At 46.5% G+C, this 18,994-nt stretch overlaps 2 protein-coding genes across 2 annotated transcripts in view; one reads left to right on the forward strand and one right to left on the reverse strand.

The window, feature by feature from the left end:
* Positions 1 to 5,626: 5,626 nt before the first annotated feature.
* GM2A (ganglioside GM2 activator) lies at positions 5,627 to 16,898 on the forward strand. Its single transcript, XM_074360954.1, has 4 exons — positions 5,627 to 5,929; positions 10,586 to 10,735; positions 16,092 to 16,274; positions 16,606 to 16,898. The coding sequence occupies exons 1-4, from the start codon at positions 5,843 to 5,845 to the stop codon at positions 16,759 to 16,761; spliced, it is 576 nt and encodes a 191-aa protein (XP_074217055.1). The 5' UTR covers positions 5,627 to 5,842; the 3' UTR covers positions 16,762 to 16,898.
* A 1,716-nt stretch (positions 16,899 to 18,614) lies between these two features.
* Positions 18,615 to 18,994, reverse strand: part of LOC105080938 (proton-coupled amino acid transporter 3) — a 30,651-nt gene continuing 30,271 nt past the window's right edge. Inside the window, exon 10 of the mRNA XM_074360952.1 lies at positions 18,615 to 18,753. Coding sequence (XP_074217053.1) covers positions 18,627 to 18,753 — 127 coding nt within the window. The 3' untranslated portion in view covers positions 18,615 to 18,626. The remainder of the gene's footprint in view (positions 18,754 to 18,994) is intronic.

Below are 18,994 nucleotides of genomic sequence, written 5' to 3' on the forward strand. Positions count from 1 at the left end.
CCTCGGGACTCAGGTTGATCGGGGAGGCTCCTCCCAAGGCACCTTCCCCAGCCTTGCCGGGCCCGTCTGACCAGTCCAACCCCTGCTCCCCAAGGCACTGTTGGGTGTCCAGCTGCTCTCTGGTTTCAGAGAGGTGAAAAAGGGTAGCAGCTCCTATTACTCCACAATGCTGCTTAGGGCTGTGGCTCTGAGTTGGGAGGACAGACACCTGGATTCTTATCCCTCTTCTGCTGGGTGGCCTTGGGCAATGTCTGTCCCGCTCTGGGCTTCAGTTTCTTGCTCTCTACAATGGGCTAGTTGAAATAACTTCCAGTGTCCCTTTTAGTTTTCTGCACATACAGACAGAAAGTTGAAAGACTTGGAATCTTGGAGATCATCTATTTTGATTCTACATTCTTACAGACAGGGGCCCCTGAGGCACAGTGAGATTACAGGCATTGTTCAAAGTCATAAATACCATTCCGATTTAGAGAACAATTTTTGCATCAGTGGAAAACTCTTTGGCATCCACAGCATACCCTTCTACGTATCTGCTTATGCTTCTCTGGGCACTCTGTTCCTGTCATTGCCTCTGAAGTGTTAGATAACTCAGAACTATGGAAAATAATCTTTGCCTATAGAAGTGTAATTCCTGTGGAGGTTAAAGGATTGATTTCCTTCCCTGACAATGGGAGAGGCCCATTTGCCTCCAATTATACACTCACCTCCACATTCCTGATCCATTCTTTGGACTCTCCTTTGTGCTGGTTGTAACATCTCACCGTTTCCCTAATTGAAGGAGTTAACAAGGAAATTGCTATTGCGTGCTCATTTCATCTCACCACGGGTTATGATTTGGCCTTCTTTTTGAAAATTACCCTTTAATAACAAGAATAGTCAAGATTTAAAAGCAGAAGTCCAGGCTAAACTTGGGATTGAAACCCACAGAAACCAGGCGGTAACAGAAGTGACAGGCGCATGGCCCACAGGGGCTGTGGGGAGTGCAGAGCCCAGATCCCCGGCAGCAAACCCTCAGCAGCTTCAACAGACTGCTGTCCGGTGGCAATTCAGGCCAGTGTCTCCAGATTCTCTGATTTTTTTTTCAGGAAAGCTGGAAATCCATAATTTGATGAGAAGCCACCTGTCAGTATACACTGGCAACCAAGTAAAAACCAAGTATATACATGACTATATATAAAATAAACAAGGTCCTAATATATAGCACAGAGAACTATATTCAATATCTTATAATAACCTACAGGGAAAAAGAATATGAAAAAGAATATATGTATGTATAACTGAAACACTTTGCTGTACACTAGAAACTAATGCAACATTGTAAACCAACTATACTTCAATAAAAAACAAACAAACAAAAAACCCAAGCAAACATTCTAAGAAACACCATGTAGACCAACAAATGATGTTGGAGGCTTCTGTCGCTGCCTGTGACCTCTTCACACTCAGGTGCTAAACATTCCTCACTATACTGAGGGCAAAACTGAGCAGGGCCCTGTGGGAATTTCTTGGATACGAAAACTTTTCCATGTCCCCCAGTTTCTTGTTCGTTGGAAAAGAGTTTTAGTCTTCTAGACTTTCCCTGAATTCCAAAGAACAGATTCAATCAGTTAGTAATTAGGGAACTGAGGAAATGCAGAAACAAAGGAAAAGCAGCCAAAAAGCAGTAGTTCAGCGGTGAAACAAGAGTCCTAGCTCCTCGGGGATGTATATAACAATCTGATACATACCTTTGAGTTGTTCTCCCAGAACTGAAAGCCCCTACCCAGGTGGAGGGTGGTAACTACTTGCTGAGACCCCAGGCCGGCCAGAATCAGAAAGTTGATGACTGAGATTCCTGAAACACCACCCGGATTCCTCACCACCAACCAATCGGAAGAAGGTCATGCACCCTGCGGCCAGCACCCCCAAATGTTGCCTCTAAAAACTATTCACCCAAAACCGTTGGGGAGTTCTGGTCTTTTGAGCAGGAGCAGCCCGCTTTTCTTGCTCGGCCCCTGCAATAAACCTTTCTCTGCTCCCAACTCCAATGGCTGGGCTTGTTTGGCCTCACTGTGAGTCAGGTACATGGCCTTGGGTACAAGGGCACTTCTCACACCAGCCTTTAATCCCATATACACTGGGTTTCCAACCACCAAGTACAAGCACGGCTGAGAGGTCATCCTGGGCTCTGTTGTTCCGGGGCTCAGACCCAGTGACTCCTCCAGGAAGTCCATGGTGATATATGTTAGAGTGACAACAATTTCCAAAGTTGCAAACCGTCACTCCTAGCATGTGGGATCTTCAAGGACAAGGGCCTTGTTTTAGTAACTGTCCCCTTTATGTCTGTGCGCACCTGTTGTGTGCCAGGCGCTTTACGTGGCTGGATATCAACCTTGGTTGCATATTTGAAGTACATGGGATTAAAAAAACCTACCAGCCTTGGGTCCTACCTCCAGAGATTTAGATGAGTTGGCCTGGAGCGTGACCTGAGGGTTGGGAATTTTAAAAGCTCCCCAGAGAACCGCACTGTGCAGCCCTGATGGTCTTGACCGCTTAACACTTCACACGGGCTCTTCTCCCAACTATTTCCGTTTCTGCCAAAGATGGTCAAAGTCCACCTCTTCTGAGAGTTCTCAGAGTCAAAAATGTAGCCCACTTGCACTTTGTATGAGTTTAACCTGACTTCTTGTCTTTTGGTAATAATACTCTTGGATAATATCATGTTTATGTCTTGTTAACAACAACAACAACAACAACAACAAAAAGCACAATGTGAGAGCTGTGAGTTACACTTTTACTTGAGGACGTAGCAAAGAACTCTAACCCAGGAGACAATTCCTCAGGTAGCTCTGAGGAGCTGCTCCGAAGTGGTCGGTGGGGGAGGTAATTCTGGCCAAGGGGTCCACGCAATCAAACACGGTTCTTGGTAGAAGGTTGCTGCTAGTCATGAGGAACAGATAACTTAATGATTTCTGTGCTTTTTTAAGTATGGGAAGATGTAAGAATCCACTTTCATAAAAATTTTTCCTGAAAATATCTAACTATCTGAAGGCTTATTCTGTCAGTTTTCCCAAAGCACAGAGTGCCTCATCCTGATCTCTGCCCTGAACTCCTATCAGGCTGTACTGTAGGTATGACTGGAAAGTAGGCAACATCCTTTGTTTTAGTCTTTACTTGCTGATGGCTTTTCTTGAATAGACCCTAGTCTTTGTGGGGCTGGGGGTGGGATTACAGGGATGGGATCAGGGCCTTTATTTTGTCTAACTGTTGAGTCCGTAAGTATTTGTCGAATGAGTGAACAGCTTAGCCTGGGAGGTAGTTTATTATTATTATTATTATTATTATTATTATTATTATTATTATTATTATTATTATTATTATATCCTTGTTTTGCAAATGAGGAAACTGAGCCCAGATAGGTTAAGCAGCCCCCACCTCTGCCTCTGCCTCCCCAGGCTGTCATAGGACACAAGCCTGGGCCTGCGTGAGTGGAAGCAAGTGGTCTGAACACGCCACTCTCCTCTTCTACCTGGCAATTTCACGCTTTTGGTTTCCAGGTCATGGTATCTATGACCTTCCAGAATCACCTCCAAAGCCCTTCAGGGAGAGTGTTACACACTATAATCTCCAAGGAATGTGCCCACACAGTAAGAGTTTCTCCAAGGTCCCGAGGAGCTTTAATCTTTTACTGCCTAAAATCAAATCCTTCTCGTGTAAAGAAGTGTGCCTGAGGCTGAGAGAATGGAGTATTTAGAAACTGGGAGGAAATGGTGTTGGGCTGCGCCCCTCAGTCCTGCAGTTCTTGTGATTGCCCAGCTGTAAGACTGAAGAGAACCCAGAAGGAGTCAGTGACAGAGACCTCAACAACTGAACAGGAAATCTGAAAAGTCAGAGGCAAAAGTCCTGAAGGGACTCCTGACTCCCTGCCATGTAGACTGATGGAGGCAGACCGGACTGTGCTGCCATCTCTGCCACACAGGGGAGGAGGAGGTTATTAGTTACAGGGCCGTGATGCCACAAGGGCTCCTTGGTTGCCAGGGACACAGCTGGAATGCATCCCCCACCCCTAGATCTTTGGGTTAGTAACCCTCACGAGGGGGCAGTTTCCTGTTGATGAACAAACATAATGGAGCCATTCTCGTCTGAGGGCTATAAAAATCCATAGCTGGGGGCCAGGCATGCAGGTAGTTTCTCATTAAACTTTCAGCTTGTAGGGGAGGCAATCATGAGTGTAAGGTAGGGGTGAGGCAGGGCCGGGTGAGGCAGGGCCAGTTTCGGCAGGGGATGTATGGAGAGCAAGAGAGCTGCCATCTTATGGGCCTGAGCATACATGTGGGTAATAGGGTAGAGAGGCCTTGGCAGGTGCAAAGATGAAGCAGGAACGATGCTAGAAGGGAGCTGTGCAGCCCCCTTCCTATTTTCCAGTGAGGCTCCGGAGCACACGGGTGTCAGCATCCAGTTTCCCCACTGACACGCTGACCAAAGAACACAGCCAAAAGGATACCTCTCATACCTCTGCGGGGTCAGCCTTGGGAGAAGTGAGTTCTAGTTTTGCTTCTGTTGTGTGACACTGGACGAGTCCTTTGCCTTGCAAGGCCTGAAACTGCACTTGTGTATAATGAAGAGGCTGCACTAGATGAGAGAGGGGGTGATCAGTATGGGAGGAAGGTGTGCAAATAAAAGATCAGGTAAAGTCTGGAGCTTGGTTAATAGTAATATATCAATGCCAGTTTCTCCTTGTTTATAAAAAATATCCATATATCTTTTTTTTAAAAGAAAAATACCCTTATATATTAATGTTAACATGGGGGAGACTGAGAAGGAATTCTGTGCTATTTTTGCAACTTTTCTGTAATCTAAAATTAACTTCAAAATAAAACATTTCTTTCAAAAAAGATGATTAAGTTTTAAATTCTACACATGCTTTCATTTATTCAACAAACATTGATCACCTATTAGGTGTGAGACACTGGGTACACATTACTAGTGACCTAAAGTCATGGTCCTACCGCTTGTGGGGTTTACAGTCTAGAGGTAATTTAGCAGAAATAATATCTCTATTGCTTTTATAAAAAGCAAACCTCAGCTCAAAGTGTAGTAGCTTAACGAAATCTTGTCCGATGGGGTATATGTGAGCAGAATCCTCGCTCTATCACTTCCTAGCTGTGTGACCTTGGCAAGGCCTTATCGTGTATGTTTCCTCAGTGGTAAAAGAGGGCAAAAAAACGGATTCCCTCGTAAGTGCTTAACAGTACTAGGCACGCATTAAAGCACTTACTAAATGTTACTTTTCATGATTATAATAATTATTAAAAAAACACAGTGATTCATAACTCGGCTATGGAGGAGCGTAATATTGACATGGAGCGTGACACTTTTTGTCAAGAAGGACTTGGGTGCGAAAACATAATGGTCCTTCCCGCAGCGACTTACAGCCGGAGTTCAAAAACCACAGCCCCTCCCCTTCCTCGCGCTCTAGCCCCGCCCTGAGCTAGGCCCCGCCCCGCCCTCGCGCTTTGACCCCCCCCCCTCGCACGAGCTCCGCTCCGCCACGTCTCATCCCGTACTCGGACCCGCCCCTTTTCTCCTTAGACTCCGCCTTCGTCCCAAAGACTGGGCCTGACGCCCACGCTCGGAGAGAGGGGCTAAAGGAGCAACCTCTGTGGGGCGGAGTCGGGAGAGATCTGTCCAATTCCAGGCCTTGAAAGCTCAGATCCGGAGGGGGCGGGGCGAACAGGGAAGTGGCGACGGTCGGCTTTGCATAAAGATGCACAGCTTTGCATAACCAGTGCAGGCAGGTATTTAAAGGAGTCGTCGCTGCCGCAAATCTAGTGGTTAACCCAGCGCGGACCCACCCGTTGCAATGATCCCTCTGCTGCAGGCTGCGTTCCTGATCTCCCTGGGCTTGCTCCTTGCCGGCCCAGCGGCTACTGCAAACCGCCCGCCACTGGTGAGCGCCCTGTCCTTTAGGAAGCTGCTTCCAGGATCCCAACCCAGGTTGGGGTGTGCGGGTGGGGTTGGGATATGGGGGTGGCTACTCCGGTCTCTAGAATTCTCTGCAGCAGAGCCTTGCAAAGCCACTCACTGTTAGACTCTGAGTGGGTCCTTTTCTCTCTACGAGTTTCGGTTGGGTTTCTATCTGTACAGAGGGTGGGCTATAAGGCCTTGCTCTGCTCCAGATTATTTTGGAAGGGTTAATCTCACTCCCGTCTGTACTCTCCTGTCCTCTTTCCAAACGTCTGAGTGAAATTTTGCAGAACTGCAAGACTAAAGATCTGCTCCCAAGCCAGAGACTCAGCCCCGTTTACTTGCCCCAATTTTTCCCCCATGCAAAAGCCTGACAGCCATCACCTCCCCTTCTGTACTGCTCTGAGGCGGTGCTTGTCCAGGTGGAAGGGTGGATTTGAGAGGCTCTTCAGGCCAGAAGGTCCAGACTTGTTCTTCAGGTGACAAAGATCCAGCCCTGCTCCTGGATGTGAGCCATAGAGAGGCTCTAACCTCCCAGCTTCACCATCTCTTCTCAGTCACCCTTTGCCCCAGACCCTCAAGAAAGCAGAGTTCTGTCATTCTAAGACACAGAAAAGCCTAGTTCCATTCTCTTTGCTGCATAGCTGGAGACAAGTCACTTAATATCTCTGGCCACAAAGAGAGAGAGGCCCAGCCTAGATCCACTACCTCCAACCTCCTTAGAAATATTACAGAGCAAAGAGCAGGGGGGTGTAGGGGAAAGTGGAATAGGACTGGGAGGCTCATCTTCTGATCCCTTTGTCTTTAATCCATGGACATGGCTTTTGGGCTTCTTGAGCCTTGGTCTACTCATCTGTAAAATGGGCTGGATGCCACCAACCTGACTTTGTCTGATGGCTGTGGGTGAAGGGAAATGCTTCCATGGATGGAAAACCTCTTAAATCTTAAATTTATAAAGCAATGTAAAAGTGGGCTCAGCCTCACCCTGCCCCAGGGGCAAGGCATCTATTTTGCCTATTGAATGGAGGAGTAAGGACCTCTTGGCCTTATTTGCCCAGAGGATTCAGTTTGTCCCTGAGCGTAGGTTGAGAATGTTTCTCTTGGCTCCAGTGCTTACCGTTATGAGGTGGTCTGGCTAAACCTCGAGCTTGCCCTACATCCCTGTTCTCCTATATTGTCTTGGGATGCCATCCCAGACCAGAGGGTCTTAAGTTGGCAGTTTTGGAGGGGCCATGAAACATCGGGGGATTCACTCACCTTACCCAGGCCCCTAGTGGATAGGGGACTCCTCCAAGATTACACAGCAAGTGGCATTTTCCATCCTTGTCTGCTCTCATCTGGGTCTTTGGGCTCATGTGGTTCAGAGCCCTAACCCTGAGACTCTGGGCCAGATGAAGGCTGTAGGGTGACAGTCTTTGTGCTTCGGGAACCCGAGTTCCATTTCTTCTTCTAGCATTAACCAGTCTTGTGACCTGGGCTGTGGTGAGCTTTAGATATCATGATAACAGCAGAGAAGAACCCCAGGCCAGGCTACAGTAGGTGCTTAATAGACTGTGATACTGTTTAATGACTGTCATTTCTTGTGCACATACTTTGTGCTATGTCTTGAGCTCTGTGCTTTTTCTTCCCTAATAAATTTTTTAGGTGAATAATTTCAGATTTACAGCCAAGTTGCAGAGATAGTACAGAGTTCCCACATACTCCTCACTTGGTTTCCCCTAATGTTAACATCTTGTGTTTTCATGGCCTTGACAGTCTTGAGGAGTTATGACCTATACTTTCTGTGTACAAGCTTCTCACTCTTATAGTAGCCCTGTGAGAAAATTTAATTATGACCATTGAATAGATGAGGAAATTGAGCCTCAAGAGAGGTTAACTGATCCATGGTCTCAGTTAGTGAGAGTGACTGAGGTATGACTTTAATCCAGGTCTCTGGTCTGGACCCATATTTCTGCCTCCACAGCTGTGCCTTCCCCCTCTGCCATACGCTGCCTCTTCCCACATGTTGGCCTAGGCTGGGATGACAAACAATCTGGTGGCAGGCCTGCCCTTAGGGGGCATTGCTAATCCTTCATACTTCCTTTTTCTGGATGAGGCTGGACTCAGCTGCAGAATCCATTGCCACAGAAGCCTGTAGTCAGGCATTGGGAAGCCTCAGGGAAAACCAGGGCCTGGGGGAAGGTGGGAGCAGGGCACAATGGACACTGCCTCCAGCCTGGAATCAGTCCTCAGTGTGAATCAGGCTGCCTTGGAATCTGTGAAAGCAGCTCCAGAAAATGGCTAGTCCTCCTTCCCACCCTCCAGCCCAGCTCTTAATCCCAGGCACTCTTTCATTTGATAGTAGAATCCTGACTGGTCTCTGTACTTCCAGATTTGACCCTCTGCCATCCGTTTTCAACCATAAACCAGAGCATGGCACTCTCCTGCAATGGAGTCCCATTGCACTTACAGGAAATCCAGCCTCCTACTATGATTTGTGAGGTCCTGCCACCCCTCTAAGCTCATCTGGGTGCCTCATTCATTACATGTAGTCCACTGGCCTTCTTTGTAGAGTCCAGAGCATCTGAGCGTCTTTCCACCATAGGGCCTTTGCCCATGTTCCTTCTGCTTGAACCTTCTTTCTCTTTGTACTGCATCGCTGACTCCTCGTCTTGCATGAGTCCAGCTTAAGTATCATTTCCTCATCTCTCTATTTTAGTGAGTCCTTTGTTACTCTCAACATGCCCCTCTATTAGTTTCTTTTATGGCACCCTGAGATCATCATAAATATTTATTTACATTAGACTGTAAGCACTTCACGGCAAGGCAGGCACATTTCTAATTGTTTACCTCTATTAACAGCACTTAGCCCTGGGCCTTGATCATTGCTCCATAAATATCTGTGGAATGCATGTTGAAGGAGACACTTGTTGGTACCTATCCTGCCTAAGGGGCCTTGGGGATCGCAGGGATGAATCAGACCCTGTCCTGCTTTTTAGTCACGGCATGATGTTTCATTCCAAGGGACAGAACTCATTCCAAGAAGCTCAAGTAAAGGGAAGTTTATTCCAGGTATACAAGGAATCTCATGGAGCTAATGGCAGGAAGTGGAGACTAGGATGTCTAATGGCTGTCATTTAGGGAGCCAGCTCATGCTTTGTGCCTGGCATTGTGTTATAAGCTTTATGTACGTGTTCTTACCCTTGTAAGGCCTGAGAGGAAAGTATAAATGACTCCACTTAAAAGGTGTGGAAATTGCAATTCCAAAGGGGAAACTGGTTTTAGAATCACAGGATATGCACTTGCATGGCTGAGCAATGATTTCAACCCACGTCTGCCAACTTAAGCCTTGATTTACGCCATATCTCACCCCAAAAAACATGCCCTTGGCTGCTATCCTGAACTGCCTATTTAGATGAGGGGTCCAGTAGAGGGGGGAAGGGTGACTCCATCCATTCTGTTTTCCATAGACCAGCAGAATCCTTTGTTTTTGTCCTTTTGGCTTGGTCATGGGTCTAGATGTTCTGGCCCAATCTTAAAGCTGTGACCCCATGACAAAGCCCAAAGTCCTCTGAGTGATTTTGCCTCCATCTCAATTCCCAAATTGGAGGCAGAGAGAATCTGTCAGCCTAGCTGGGGTTAGGTATTCTGTTTTGACCCACCTAACTGTGAGTGTGTTGGTGAGGTGAGTCAGCGTGGGGATGTAGGACCATCAGGTTTTCCTTCTAAGATGGAATGTGCATGGTGGGAATGCTGAAAGTCTCTTGAAGATGGCCTTCAGGGGCTTGGGAAAGGTGTGAGTAGATGGGCAGAGTCTGCACGGTGTAGGAAGTGTTAAAGATCAGGGTTCTGGGGGAGAGGGGAGTCAGTGGTCATGTGTAGTTAGACACGATGGTGGAATCAGGGGACTTCTTGGGGGTTCAGAGGAAGAGGAGGAGATATGGCTCAGCAGAGGAGAGGGGGTGACTCAGGGTGAGGGGTTGGTGGTGGAAGGTGTGAGCAATGGGATGGGAGTAAGATAGCCCTGGTTAGGACTGGGGAAGTTTGTTCACCGGGGATTGTTCATCAACAAGCGGCCCCCTGGGAACTTTCGTGTGTGTTCTAGTCCCTCCCTGGGCTAATGCACTCCTCTGAGGGTAGGGTGTTGGATGCTGCTAGGTTTCCCGGTGTGCTCTGTGTTTCCTATTGTTCCTGGCCCTGTATTGGGTCTGGGGTGTGACACCAATAGGGTCCTGGGCATGGGCTGCAAAGGTGAATCCTCTAGGAATTTTCTTCTAAGGAGATGCCAAGACTGGCTTGAGAGGAGTGGGGAGCAGAGAGGTGGGGGATCAGAGAAGATATCTACCAAAGGCAGATGTGGTTACTCTCCTGTTTTGAGGTTGAAGGTCAGTTATATTGTGCTCTGTAGTTCACAGCACACTTTTGGGAGATTGTGTCTTTTGCGTCTTTTAGTTTAGTCCTGCTAATGACATGGGTAGGACCAGTGTCATCACAGGTTTATAGATGTGAAGTTGCAGATGCAGCTCAGAGAGGGCAGGTACCTCACCCAAGCGCACATTGGCAGTAACTTGTTCTGTTGATTCTTCTGACCTGTGAGAGTTCCTTTTGTCAATTTTTATTTTCTCTTTTCTTACTGCCTTATTGTCTTTGGCTCTCCCAGCTTGGTGGCTTTTCCTGGGAAAACTGTGGTGAGAAGGACCCCGTAGTGTTAAATAACCTGATTCTGGAACCTGACCCTATTAAAATTCCTGGGACCGTGACTGTCAGTGTTGATGTCAAGACCATTATCCGCCTCAGTAGTCCTCAGAAGGTAAGCCTGGGGGCTGGGAGAGGGGTCGGGGATGGGGAGGTGCTGGAGGGAAGGTGCCATTGGTCAGAAGGCAGGGTCCTGAGGAATGTATACTCAGGAACTATGAGTAATTTTGGAATCCTGGAATCCCAGAGCAGCAAAGGAAGTGTAGATTTGTAGACTGTCTGATAGCCAGCTCGGGCTGGGCAGTTTGGTTTTAGTGGTGTTGTTAATTATGAAACAGACTCATCAATTAGCAAGTAATATGTAGTCACTTTACAAAACACAAACAGTCAAAAAGGGGGGAAAATAAAAGAAATCACCTGAAATCTCACTACCTTGTGGATAAGGGATAAACACTTTTAACACTTTGTAGGTTAGTCCTTGGAACTTTCTTCCATACCATGGCGTATAGCATACATATTAATTTTGAATGGACTTATATATATATATTTATATAAATACGCAGTGCTCCCCGTAAATGCCCTCTTGCAGTCTAACTCCTCACAAGATAATCATTATTAGCTATATATATCCTGTCAGAATTCTTTCTACATTGATAGTAATGGGATTAATGTGACATGATTAAACTCGCTTTTTTGGGGTATCATACTATGTTTCACCTCTTTTTATGGCATTTGAGTAGATCTATCTAATCATTTTTAATGGCAGAAATATTCTGTTGTAGATGGCATAATCTACTTAAGAAATCTGTTGTCAGACATTTAGTTTGTTCCAGGGTAGTTATTTATTTGTTTTTTTGGCTATATATAAACACCTCTGCAGAAAGTAACCTTGTCATGCATCTTTTTATACTTTTCTGATTATCTAGACTTAGACTTTTTAGGTCTTTTGATACATATTGCCAATGTGCCTCCCAATGTCTGAACCTGTTTATCCTCTAACCAGCAACAAGAGATTTTTGCCTATTTCCACGCATTTGTTGATAGTGACCATTTTCTAAAAATCTTTTCCAGTCTTTTATGTCATCCCTAATGAGGTTAAATGTCCTTGCCTAAGTTTATTTGCCTTTGTATTTTCTTTGAGGATAACCAGTTCATTCATGTCTGCTGGGGGTGGATACTTGCATGTTTCCGTACAGAACAATAGAGGCTTTCTACGTATCCATTGCAACTCCATACATTGTAGTCCTTTCCTCACTGGTTTGAATTGCCACCTTTATACCATATTCTTATGCCTTCAGCCTGTCCTGAAGATCTTTTCTGCCACCAGTTTCTTTTAACTCTTTGAAAGTTTTCTGATTTGGAATCAGTGTCCCTGAAACTACATTTTGACTTGGTTAAACATAGCCCCTGCCTCATAGGTTTCTTTGAGCGATTACTGAGTTGATTACATGGAGAGTGCTTTGCACATGGCCTGGCCCACAAGACCTGCTCAGTATGTGTTAGATTTGTTAGAATTTCATTTAGTATCAGTCTCTTCCTGTGGCCCCTTTGACCCAGAGTCCTGTATATGCAGATGGTTCTCAGGCTCTATGTTCCCTCGCACTTCTTTCCAGGTCTTCTCCAGGCGAGGCCACTGCATTTTCTTTAGCTATTCTTCAAGTGATCTTCTACCAGGTCACACATTTCCATGTTCCCTCTGCTGAGTCTGGATTATAGGGCTCCTTGGTGGGCTGGCCACCATGCATATCTCCCCCTGTTGCCATGCAAACTGCGAGCATTTCCAAGAAGCTGATGCAGTGCAGCTGACTTGGAAGGAGAAAGCTGGGAAACTCTTTCTCCCCCAGCCTGCTTTTCCTGGTTTCTTTGCAGTTTGTTAAGATGGTTCTCCCCCACCTCCTACTCCCTTTTCTATTACAGATCTTCTTCAACTTACAAAGGTGTTACATCCCAATAAACCTGTCATAAGTTGAAAATATTGCAAGTATAAAATGTATTTAATACACCTAACATACTGAACAGCATAATTAGCCATGCTCAGAACACTTAAGTTTCCCTATGGTTGGGCAAGATCGTCCAACACAAAGCCTATTTTATGATAAAGAGTTGAATATCTTATGTAATTTATGGAATACTATACTAAAAGTGAAAAACAGAACGGTTTTAAGTGCATCAGCTGTTTACCATCGTGATCATGTGGCAGGCTTGGGAGAGTATAATCCCACTAGAGGGGATAGTAGTGTGTATCGCCAGCCCTAGACCAAAATTCAAAATTGGAAGTACAGTTTCTACTGAGTGTATATTGCTTTTCACCATCGTACAATCAAAAAATTGCAAGTTGAGCCATCATAAGTCTGTACTTTATTACTTGTCATAAACTTGGGCCATTGAGCTTTGTAAAACTTGAATTCAGATTCCCACTGCCCCTTCCTCCTACATTTCTCTTTTGTGTATGTTTTTGATGTAGTTTCTTTATCTTTTCAAGGAATATGCATACTAGCTATTAAAGGAAGGCCTCTCACCACTCACAGGAGAAAAAGATGATTAGCCTCATTTTACAGATAAGGGACCCTGAGGTTCAGAGAAAGGTGTAACTTACCCCAGGTCAGCATCCTAGGCTGGTGTCTTTATCCCGTATTTCCTGTCCCCGAGCTCTTTCTGGCAAGGTGGTGGAATTAGTGGTTGGAGTTTTTGCAGGGGAGTACCCCAGGACTTTCTCCTTGCCAGCAAAGACCCCCCAGGAGAGCCGCCTAGACTCAAGCACTGCATAAGCCTGGAGGGCTCTTGACGTCAATGGCTACTACCCTTGTTACTGGGGCCCAGAGAGGAGTGACTGGTCCCAGCCACGCAGCTTGTTAGTGGCAGGAGAGCCACTTGATCTTGCTGAAGTGACATTTCTTTAATCAAAAACCCCATCTGGGACCTGGGTGGCCTTAACCCCAGTTGAAATTTTTTGAAGTTAGATGCCCTAGATTCTGTGAGCCATGGGCAAGGATGGAGTCTGTCCAGGAACTCCCTTTTCTTCTTTTGATGTGTTCCACAGGCTTTGGCATAATTTAGAACTCCTTTCTTTGAGCTCTCAAGTTCCACCCTCTGAGACCTTGGTTTCGCCACCCTCAGGAATTGTAAATCACTGCTGCATTTGGCATGCACACTTATTTCAGGCTTTTAGACTTGTGGCTTTCAGACCTGATGGTTTAACTTTTTTTCCACTGTACCTGCAACGCCTCTGCCTGAGCCCTCCCCAGTCTCATCAAATGGCTCCCCTTCAAGTCAGTGGCTATCAGTGGGTCTTTATCTAGAGCCTTGTGTGCCTAGCCTGGAGCTAGAGGCCAAGAGAAGGAGACATTGTTTTTAATCTGTAAGAAATTTTGACCGTTAGGATGTCAGAACTGGTAGGTCTGTGTATCTCTTCAAGATCATGAGATACAAATACTCCATGGCCAAGATGGAGGAACAGAGGCTTGAGAAGGGAAGGGGACTTGCCCAAGGGCTCTGGCAGGTGTGGGCATCCTGATTCCATTATACATCGGTGCCTCTGTCTTGTCAAAGCTGGTCCCATGACACTAGTTTATTTAGGTAGAGCTGTGGAGGTGCCAAGGAAGTCTTGGATGAGAGGGGTTGGTGGTCCCTCATTACTCAGTGTTGCTTGCTCTTCTGAGCCATATGAGCAAGCAGACTGAGAATGAGGACTGGAAAATGAGCCATGGTTGGTAGTTCCCAAATGGTAAGCATGGCTGTTGCCTTAAGTTTGTTGAGCCCCACTGAGTACGTCTGTGCCGTGCTTATCCTGGTTGGGGGAGGCATGGCTCCTTCTGGTGGATGCAGCCTCAGAGGCTTCCAGTCTGGTGGGAGGAGCCCAGGCAGGACTGGTGTTCTTGTTCAAGACATAACTGGCCTAACTTTCATTGGAATATTGGCAAAACAAGGATGGGTATTGGCTAAGGGAGAGGTAGTCCAGTAGGAGGTAATTTTTGGATTTCAGGCACTATGCAGAGTGTTTTACCAGCATTGTCTCACTCAATGGGACCTTGTAAAGAGGCAGACACTTTAAAATATCCCATTTTATTTGGGAATGGAGATAAGAAGAAATTCCCCAAGGGCACCGTACTAGGAAGTAGCTGAAGTAGCATTCCACCCAGGCCCTCTGCTCTTCCTTGGTAAAGGGGTTGGAGCAGGCTCGGCAGGAGAGGAGAGAGGAGGGCTGGGAGGGGGAATACGGGTGGCAGAAACATTATGTCAGCAGAGTGGGATGAGACAAATTTGAGTCTGTCCACTCAGGATATAGGGTGTGGCTGACCCTTCCTCCTGGGCCTGGGTCCTGACACCTGGGGCAGGTGGAAGACTGAGTTGTCAGCCTGGGGAGCCAGCCTGAGCCCAGCAGGGTCTGGGGGAGTAAGTGCCCATCCAGGATTTACCTCTTAGAAACAGAAGCCCTGAATCAAGTGAGCCTGGAGGCTGGGATTCAAAGAATGCTGGAATGTCACAGCCGAGAGTGGTTTCTAGCCAGAACACCCACAGGGAATGAGATTAAACTCCTCCTGCCCTTTCCTTACAATTTTCCCCAATATCTTTGGGGTGGGGGCATACAAACATGGTCCTAAGGGACAAGTCATTTGGCTCTTAGGCAGCTAATACTTAGTGAATGCTTTGCACATGCCAGGCACAGCTGGCTCAGCCCTAACCTCCAGAACAGAGCAGGACTGTGGCAGCATGGAGGTGCGAAGCACTCATAGATCTTCTCATTCAGCTTCTCTCTGGCTGCAGGGGTCCTTTTGTAGCTTTTCCAGCTGGGTGGGTCCAGGGAGCCCACCTCTTCTTGGGTAGTTCTGTCTGCTGTAACCTCAGTGTGATTATGAAGATCTTCCTAATACCAGTCCCCAAAATAATCTCCCTATAAATTCCTACTGTTTTAAGTTCTGTCTTCCATGGCGGTACAGAGAAAACAGGATCCAAGAATAGCACATAGGTTTCATCTTGGTAACCAACTCCAATCAGCTGATGGTAGCTTCCTGAAGTTCTGTTAGGAGAAGGTTCTGAAGCCAAGATTGGGCTCAGAAGGAAAGTTTAGAAGCAGTGCCACAGTTAGCCAATGAGCAGTGCATTAGATGCCAGTTAAACAATTAGATGACAAGTGCATTTCAACTTCCATCAATGGGCAGTGACCACTGAAAGAATTCTAAGACCGTGGTTCTTAGAAAAAGTAACATTTGATTATTAATGTCTGCCATGGGCACAAGAAAGGGAGAGAAAAAGTCACATTTGATTATTAATGTCTGCCATGGGCACAAGAAAGGATAGTATTGGGGCAGGTGCCACTATATTGTTATTTTTGGATCAGAAATGGGATATCTCCAAGATCCCATCCAGTTAAAAATTCTGTGATTAAAATAAGATGCTGGCCTTTAAAGAAGGCAGAGGAGCTGCTATGTTTGCCTTGGAATTTTACACTTTTTCTCCAACTCTCTCACCAGGTGGAATTAACTGTGGAGAAGGAAGTGGCTGGCATCTGGATTAAAATACCATGTGTGGAACAAACTGGTAGCTGCATCTATGAGAACATCTGTGATACACTTGATGACTTAATTCCCCCTGGGAGTCACTGCCCAGAACCTCTGCACACCTATGGGCTTCCCTGCCACTGTCCCTTAAAAGCAGTAAGTATAGGGAGAGGAGAGCATTACTGTGGCTGGGGTAGAGGCATGTGGTGTGGAGACACTTTCTCCTGCAAATCTGCATATCTATGGATGTTAACTGATAGGACTATCCTGAATCACTTTATCTTTTGGAGGCCTTGGTTCATGCATCTGTGGAATGGGAGACATGAAGCTGGATTTGACCTCCAGTGCCCTTTTACTGTCGTCACATTCCATGCTCTTAGGAGAGTGGGAAGAGGGGTAGTTCCTGGCTGCCACCCTAGAGGTCACTCCAGGAGAGTGTACTGTCCATAGGCTCCCAATGACCTGTGGTGCACTGCCTTTCCTGCAGGGCGTCTACATAATGCCCAGGAGTAACATCGAGCTCCCCAGCCTGCAGCTGCCTGCCTGGCTCAGCACCGGGAACTACCGAATCAAGAGCAAACTGAGCAGCGGCGGGAACCATCTGGCCTGCGTCAAGATCTCTTTCTCCCTAAAGGCCAGATAAGGTGGAACCTGCCACGGTGGAATGAAGAGGGGGTGAATGTCTCTGTCTTATGCTGGCACTGGCCAAATTCTACTCTCTGTCCTTTTTCAAGCCCCTTTCCTCAATGATGATGCTCCCCTCTCTGAAAGTCACAGTCACATTTTATGCCGTTTACACAATTATTAGGTGTGGACAAGCAGCCCTAACCTAAGGGAGGATAAGCCAGTGCTTTTTGACAGCCCAGGCCATCTACTGGGCTGGCCACTGCATTTTCTTCCTCACCCCCTATTGCTTTCTAAGAGCTTAACTCGTTTGCTAAACCATCAAGGAATTGGACTAACATGTTTTGTGACCCCAAGTTCAGACTGACCCAGTCTCATCTTCCTGAAGTACCTTTATGGTTTTCTCATTGCCTTTTTTAATGTCACTGACCAGCCTAAAAGCAGAATGACAGTATTAACAGTTTTCATGTTACTTCAACCCCTCTTACAACGAAGGGCCTAAAGTAGTTGATCTCAGTCTATTCTTCCATTAAGTTCTGTGATTAATTTAGTGTTCTTTTCTAGACTTGCCCAGTTAACAGTGAGGCACAGTGTATCCTGGAGAGGCAGGCCATGTGGTGGGAGAGATATTTGAGAGTGCTTTATGTGTTTAAGATGGTCTGCAAACTCAGGTGCCTGCAGGGCTAAGCACAAGACATTAATGAGTGATGACCAGGAGGAACATGTTGCTTCTGGGCACGTCTTCCATTCTACTTTTGTATAATAGCACTGATCTGAGGCAGCTGCTGCCCACTCCCACTGGGGTTATAATCAGGGATGTGGGACTAGGGTGAGTTGGAAAGTGCACATCCAGTCTGTAGGGCAGCTGCTGTCTAGCTATGTCCAGTAAGTACCACATGAGAATGTGGGTCCAACATTGCCAAATATTCTGAATTCTGTTTTCCTGAGAGAAGCCAGAAGTCCAGACTTTTATATGAAATCAATTTTTAAATACTGGCAATGAGTTGTTTTTTGAAACACTGAGCAGGCAGAAGGGACCAAACAGACCTGTCAGTGGGGAAGTCTGACTCATGGGTGGCCAATTTGTGACCCTGGATGTAAGAACAGGTATGCCTTGTCCTTTTTGCCTGGAGACAACTCCTCTGGCACTGTTTCTCCTTCCAATGGGCCAAATCCATCATGTCTGACCCTAGAAGCCTCCTCCAGTGTTGTGGGGGTAGATGCAGCCTCAGAGATGTGAGCTCAGGGAAAATGAGGCTGCCTCCCTGCCCTTGGAGCACTGCCAGGATGAGTGGGGTAGATGCTGAAGAGTTGGACCACTAGCAGCTGCTGTGTGGAGCGGGGATCCAGTGAAGAGAGGTGGACTTATGCCAGCTGCCTGGGTTTGTTCACCGTCCTGTCCTACCATGACATTGTTCTCACTCATGATCAACCCTGGGTTGTGGGTTCATTGAAGCCTGGAATGATAATAAATCTTTTTAACTTTCTGAGAATTCCTCCTCTGTCATGGCTGTACATTTTCTCATTGAGCACATCTCAGGATTTTCCGGAGCTCCTTTGAGGTGGGCTGTGTCTGTCTGGAAGGTTGTGGCAGCGCGACGGGGAGCTGAGAAGATTTCAGGAACTAACTTCTGTTTCTGTCTCATGAGCTGCTTGTTACCTCTGCTTCATCCTGTCCCATCACCATCCAGCTTCCCTGGTTGGCCTTTGAGCCTTCCCTTTGCAGTGTGACCTCTCCAGCCTTTTTTCCCCTCCTGGATCTTTCGGTATCATTCTCACAGTCTTATTTTAGCTCTTGTCCCAGCATGGACTCTCAGTAGCTCAGTTGTTCTTGACTCAGATGCTCCTCCAAGTCTTGGGATGGGGTGGGTGAGAAATCTCAAATCACAGGGCAAAGTGGATTTTTAAATAAATGGTGCTGAGCCAACTGGAGAGCCACTTGGAAAACGCTGAAAGTAGATCCATACTTTTTACACCGTATTCAAGAATAAACTCCAAATGAATCCAGGGTCTAAGAGTAAAAAAAATGAAATCGATCACCACAACACTGGCTACACCCCCAATCAAAGGGATAACAGCCAACACACAGACGCTGGCAACCACTCATAGTAAAAACAGACCTCATGACAAAGATCGTACACCATGATCAAGTTGGATTGATCCCAGGGATACAGGATGGTTCAACCTACACAAATCAATCAATGTGATACACCACATCAACAAAAGAAAGGACAGAAATCACATGATTATCT

Source organism: Camelus bactrianus, chromosome 3 (genome assembly GCF_048773025.1).
Source record: "Camelus bactrianus isolate YW-2024 breed Bactrian camel chromosome 3, ASM4877302v1, whole genome shotgun sequence".
NCBI lineage: Eukaryota > Metazoa > Chordata > Mammalia > Artiodactyla > Camelidae > Camelus > Camelus bactrianus.

Coding starts and splice junctions, on each gene's coding strand:
- GM2A (XM_074360954.1), top strand. CDS start 5,843: ATGATCCCTCTGCTGCAGGCTGCGTTCCTGATCTCCCTGGGCTTGCTC. Junction 10,736..16,091: donor GCCTCAGTAGTCCTCAGAAG/GTAAGCCTGGGG, acceptor CTCTCTCACCAG/GTGGAATTAACTGTGGAGAA. Junction 16,275..16,605: donor GCCACTGTCCCTTAAAAGCA/GTAAGTATAGGG, acceptor CCTTTCCTGCAG/GGCGTCTACATAATGCCCAG.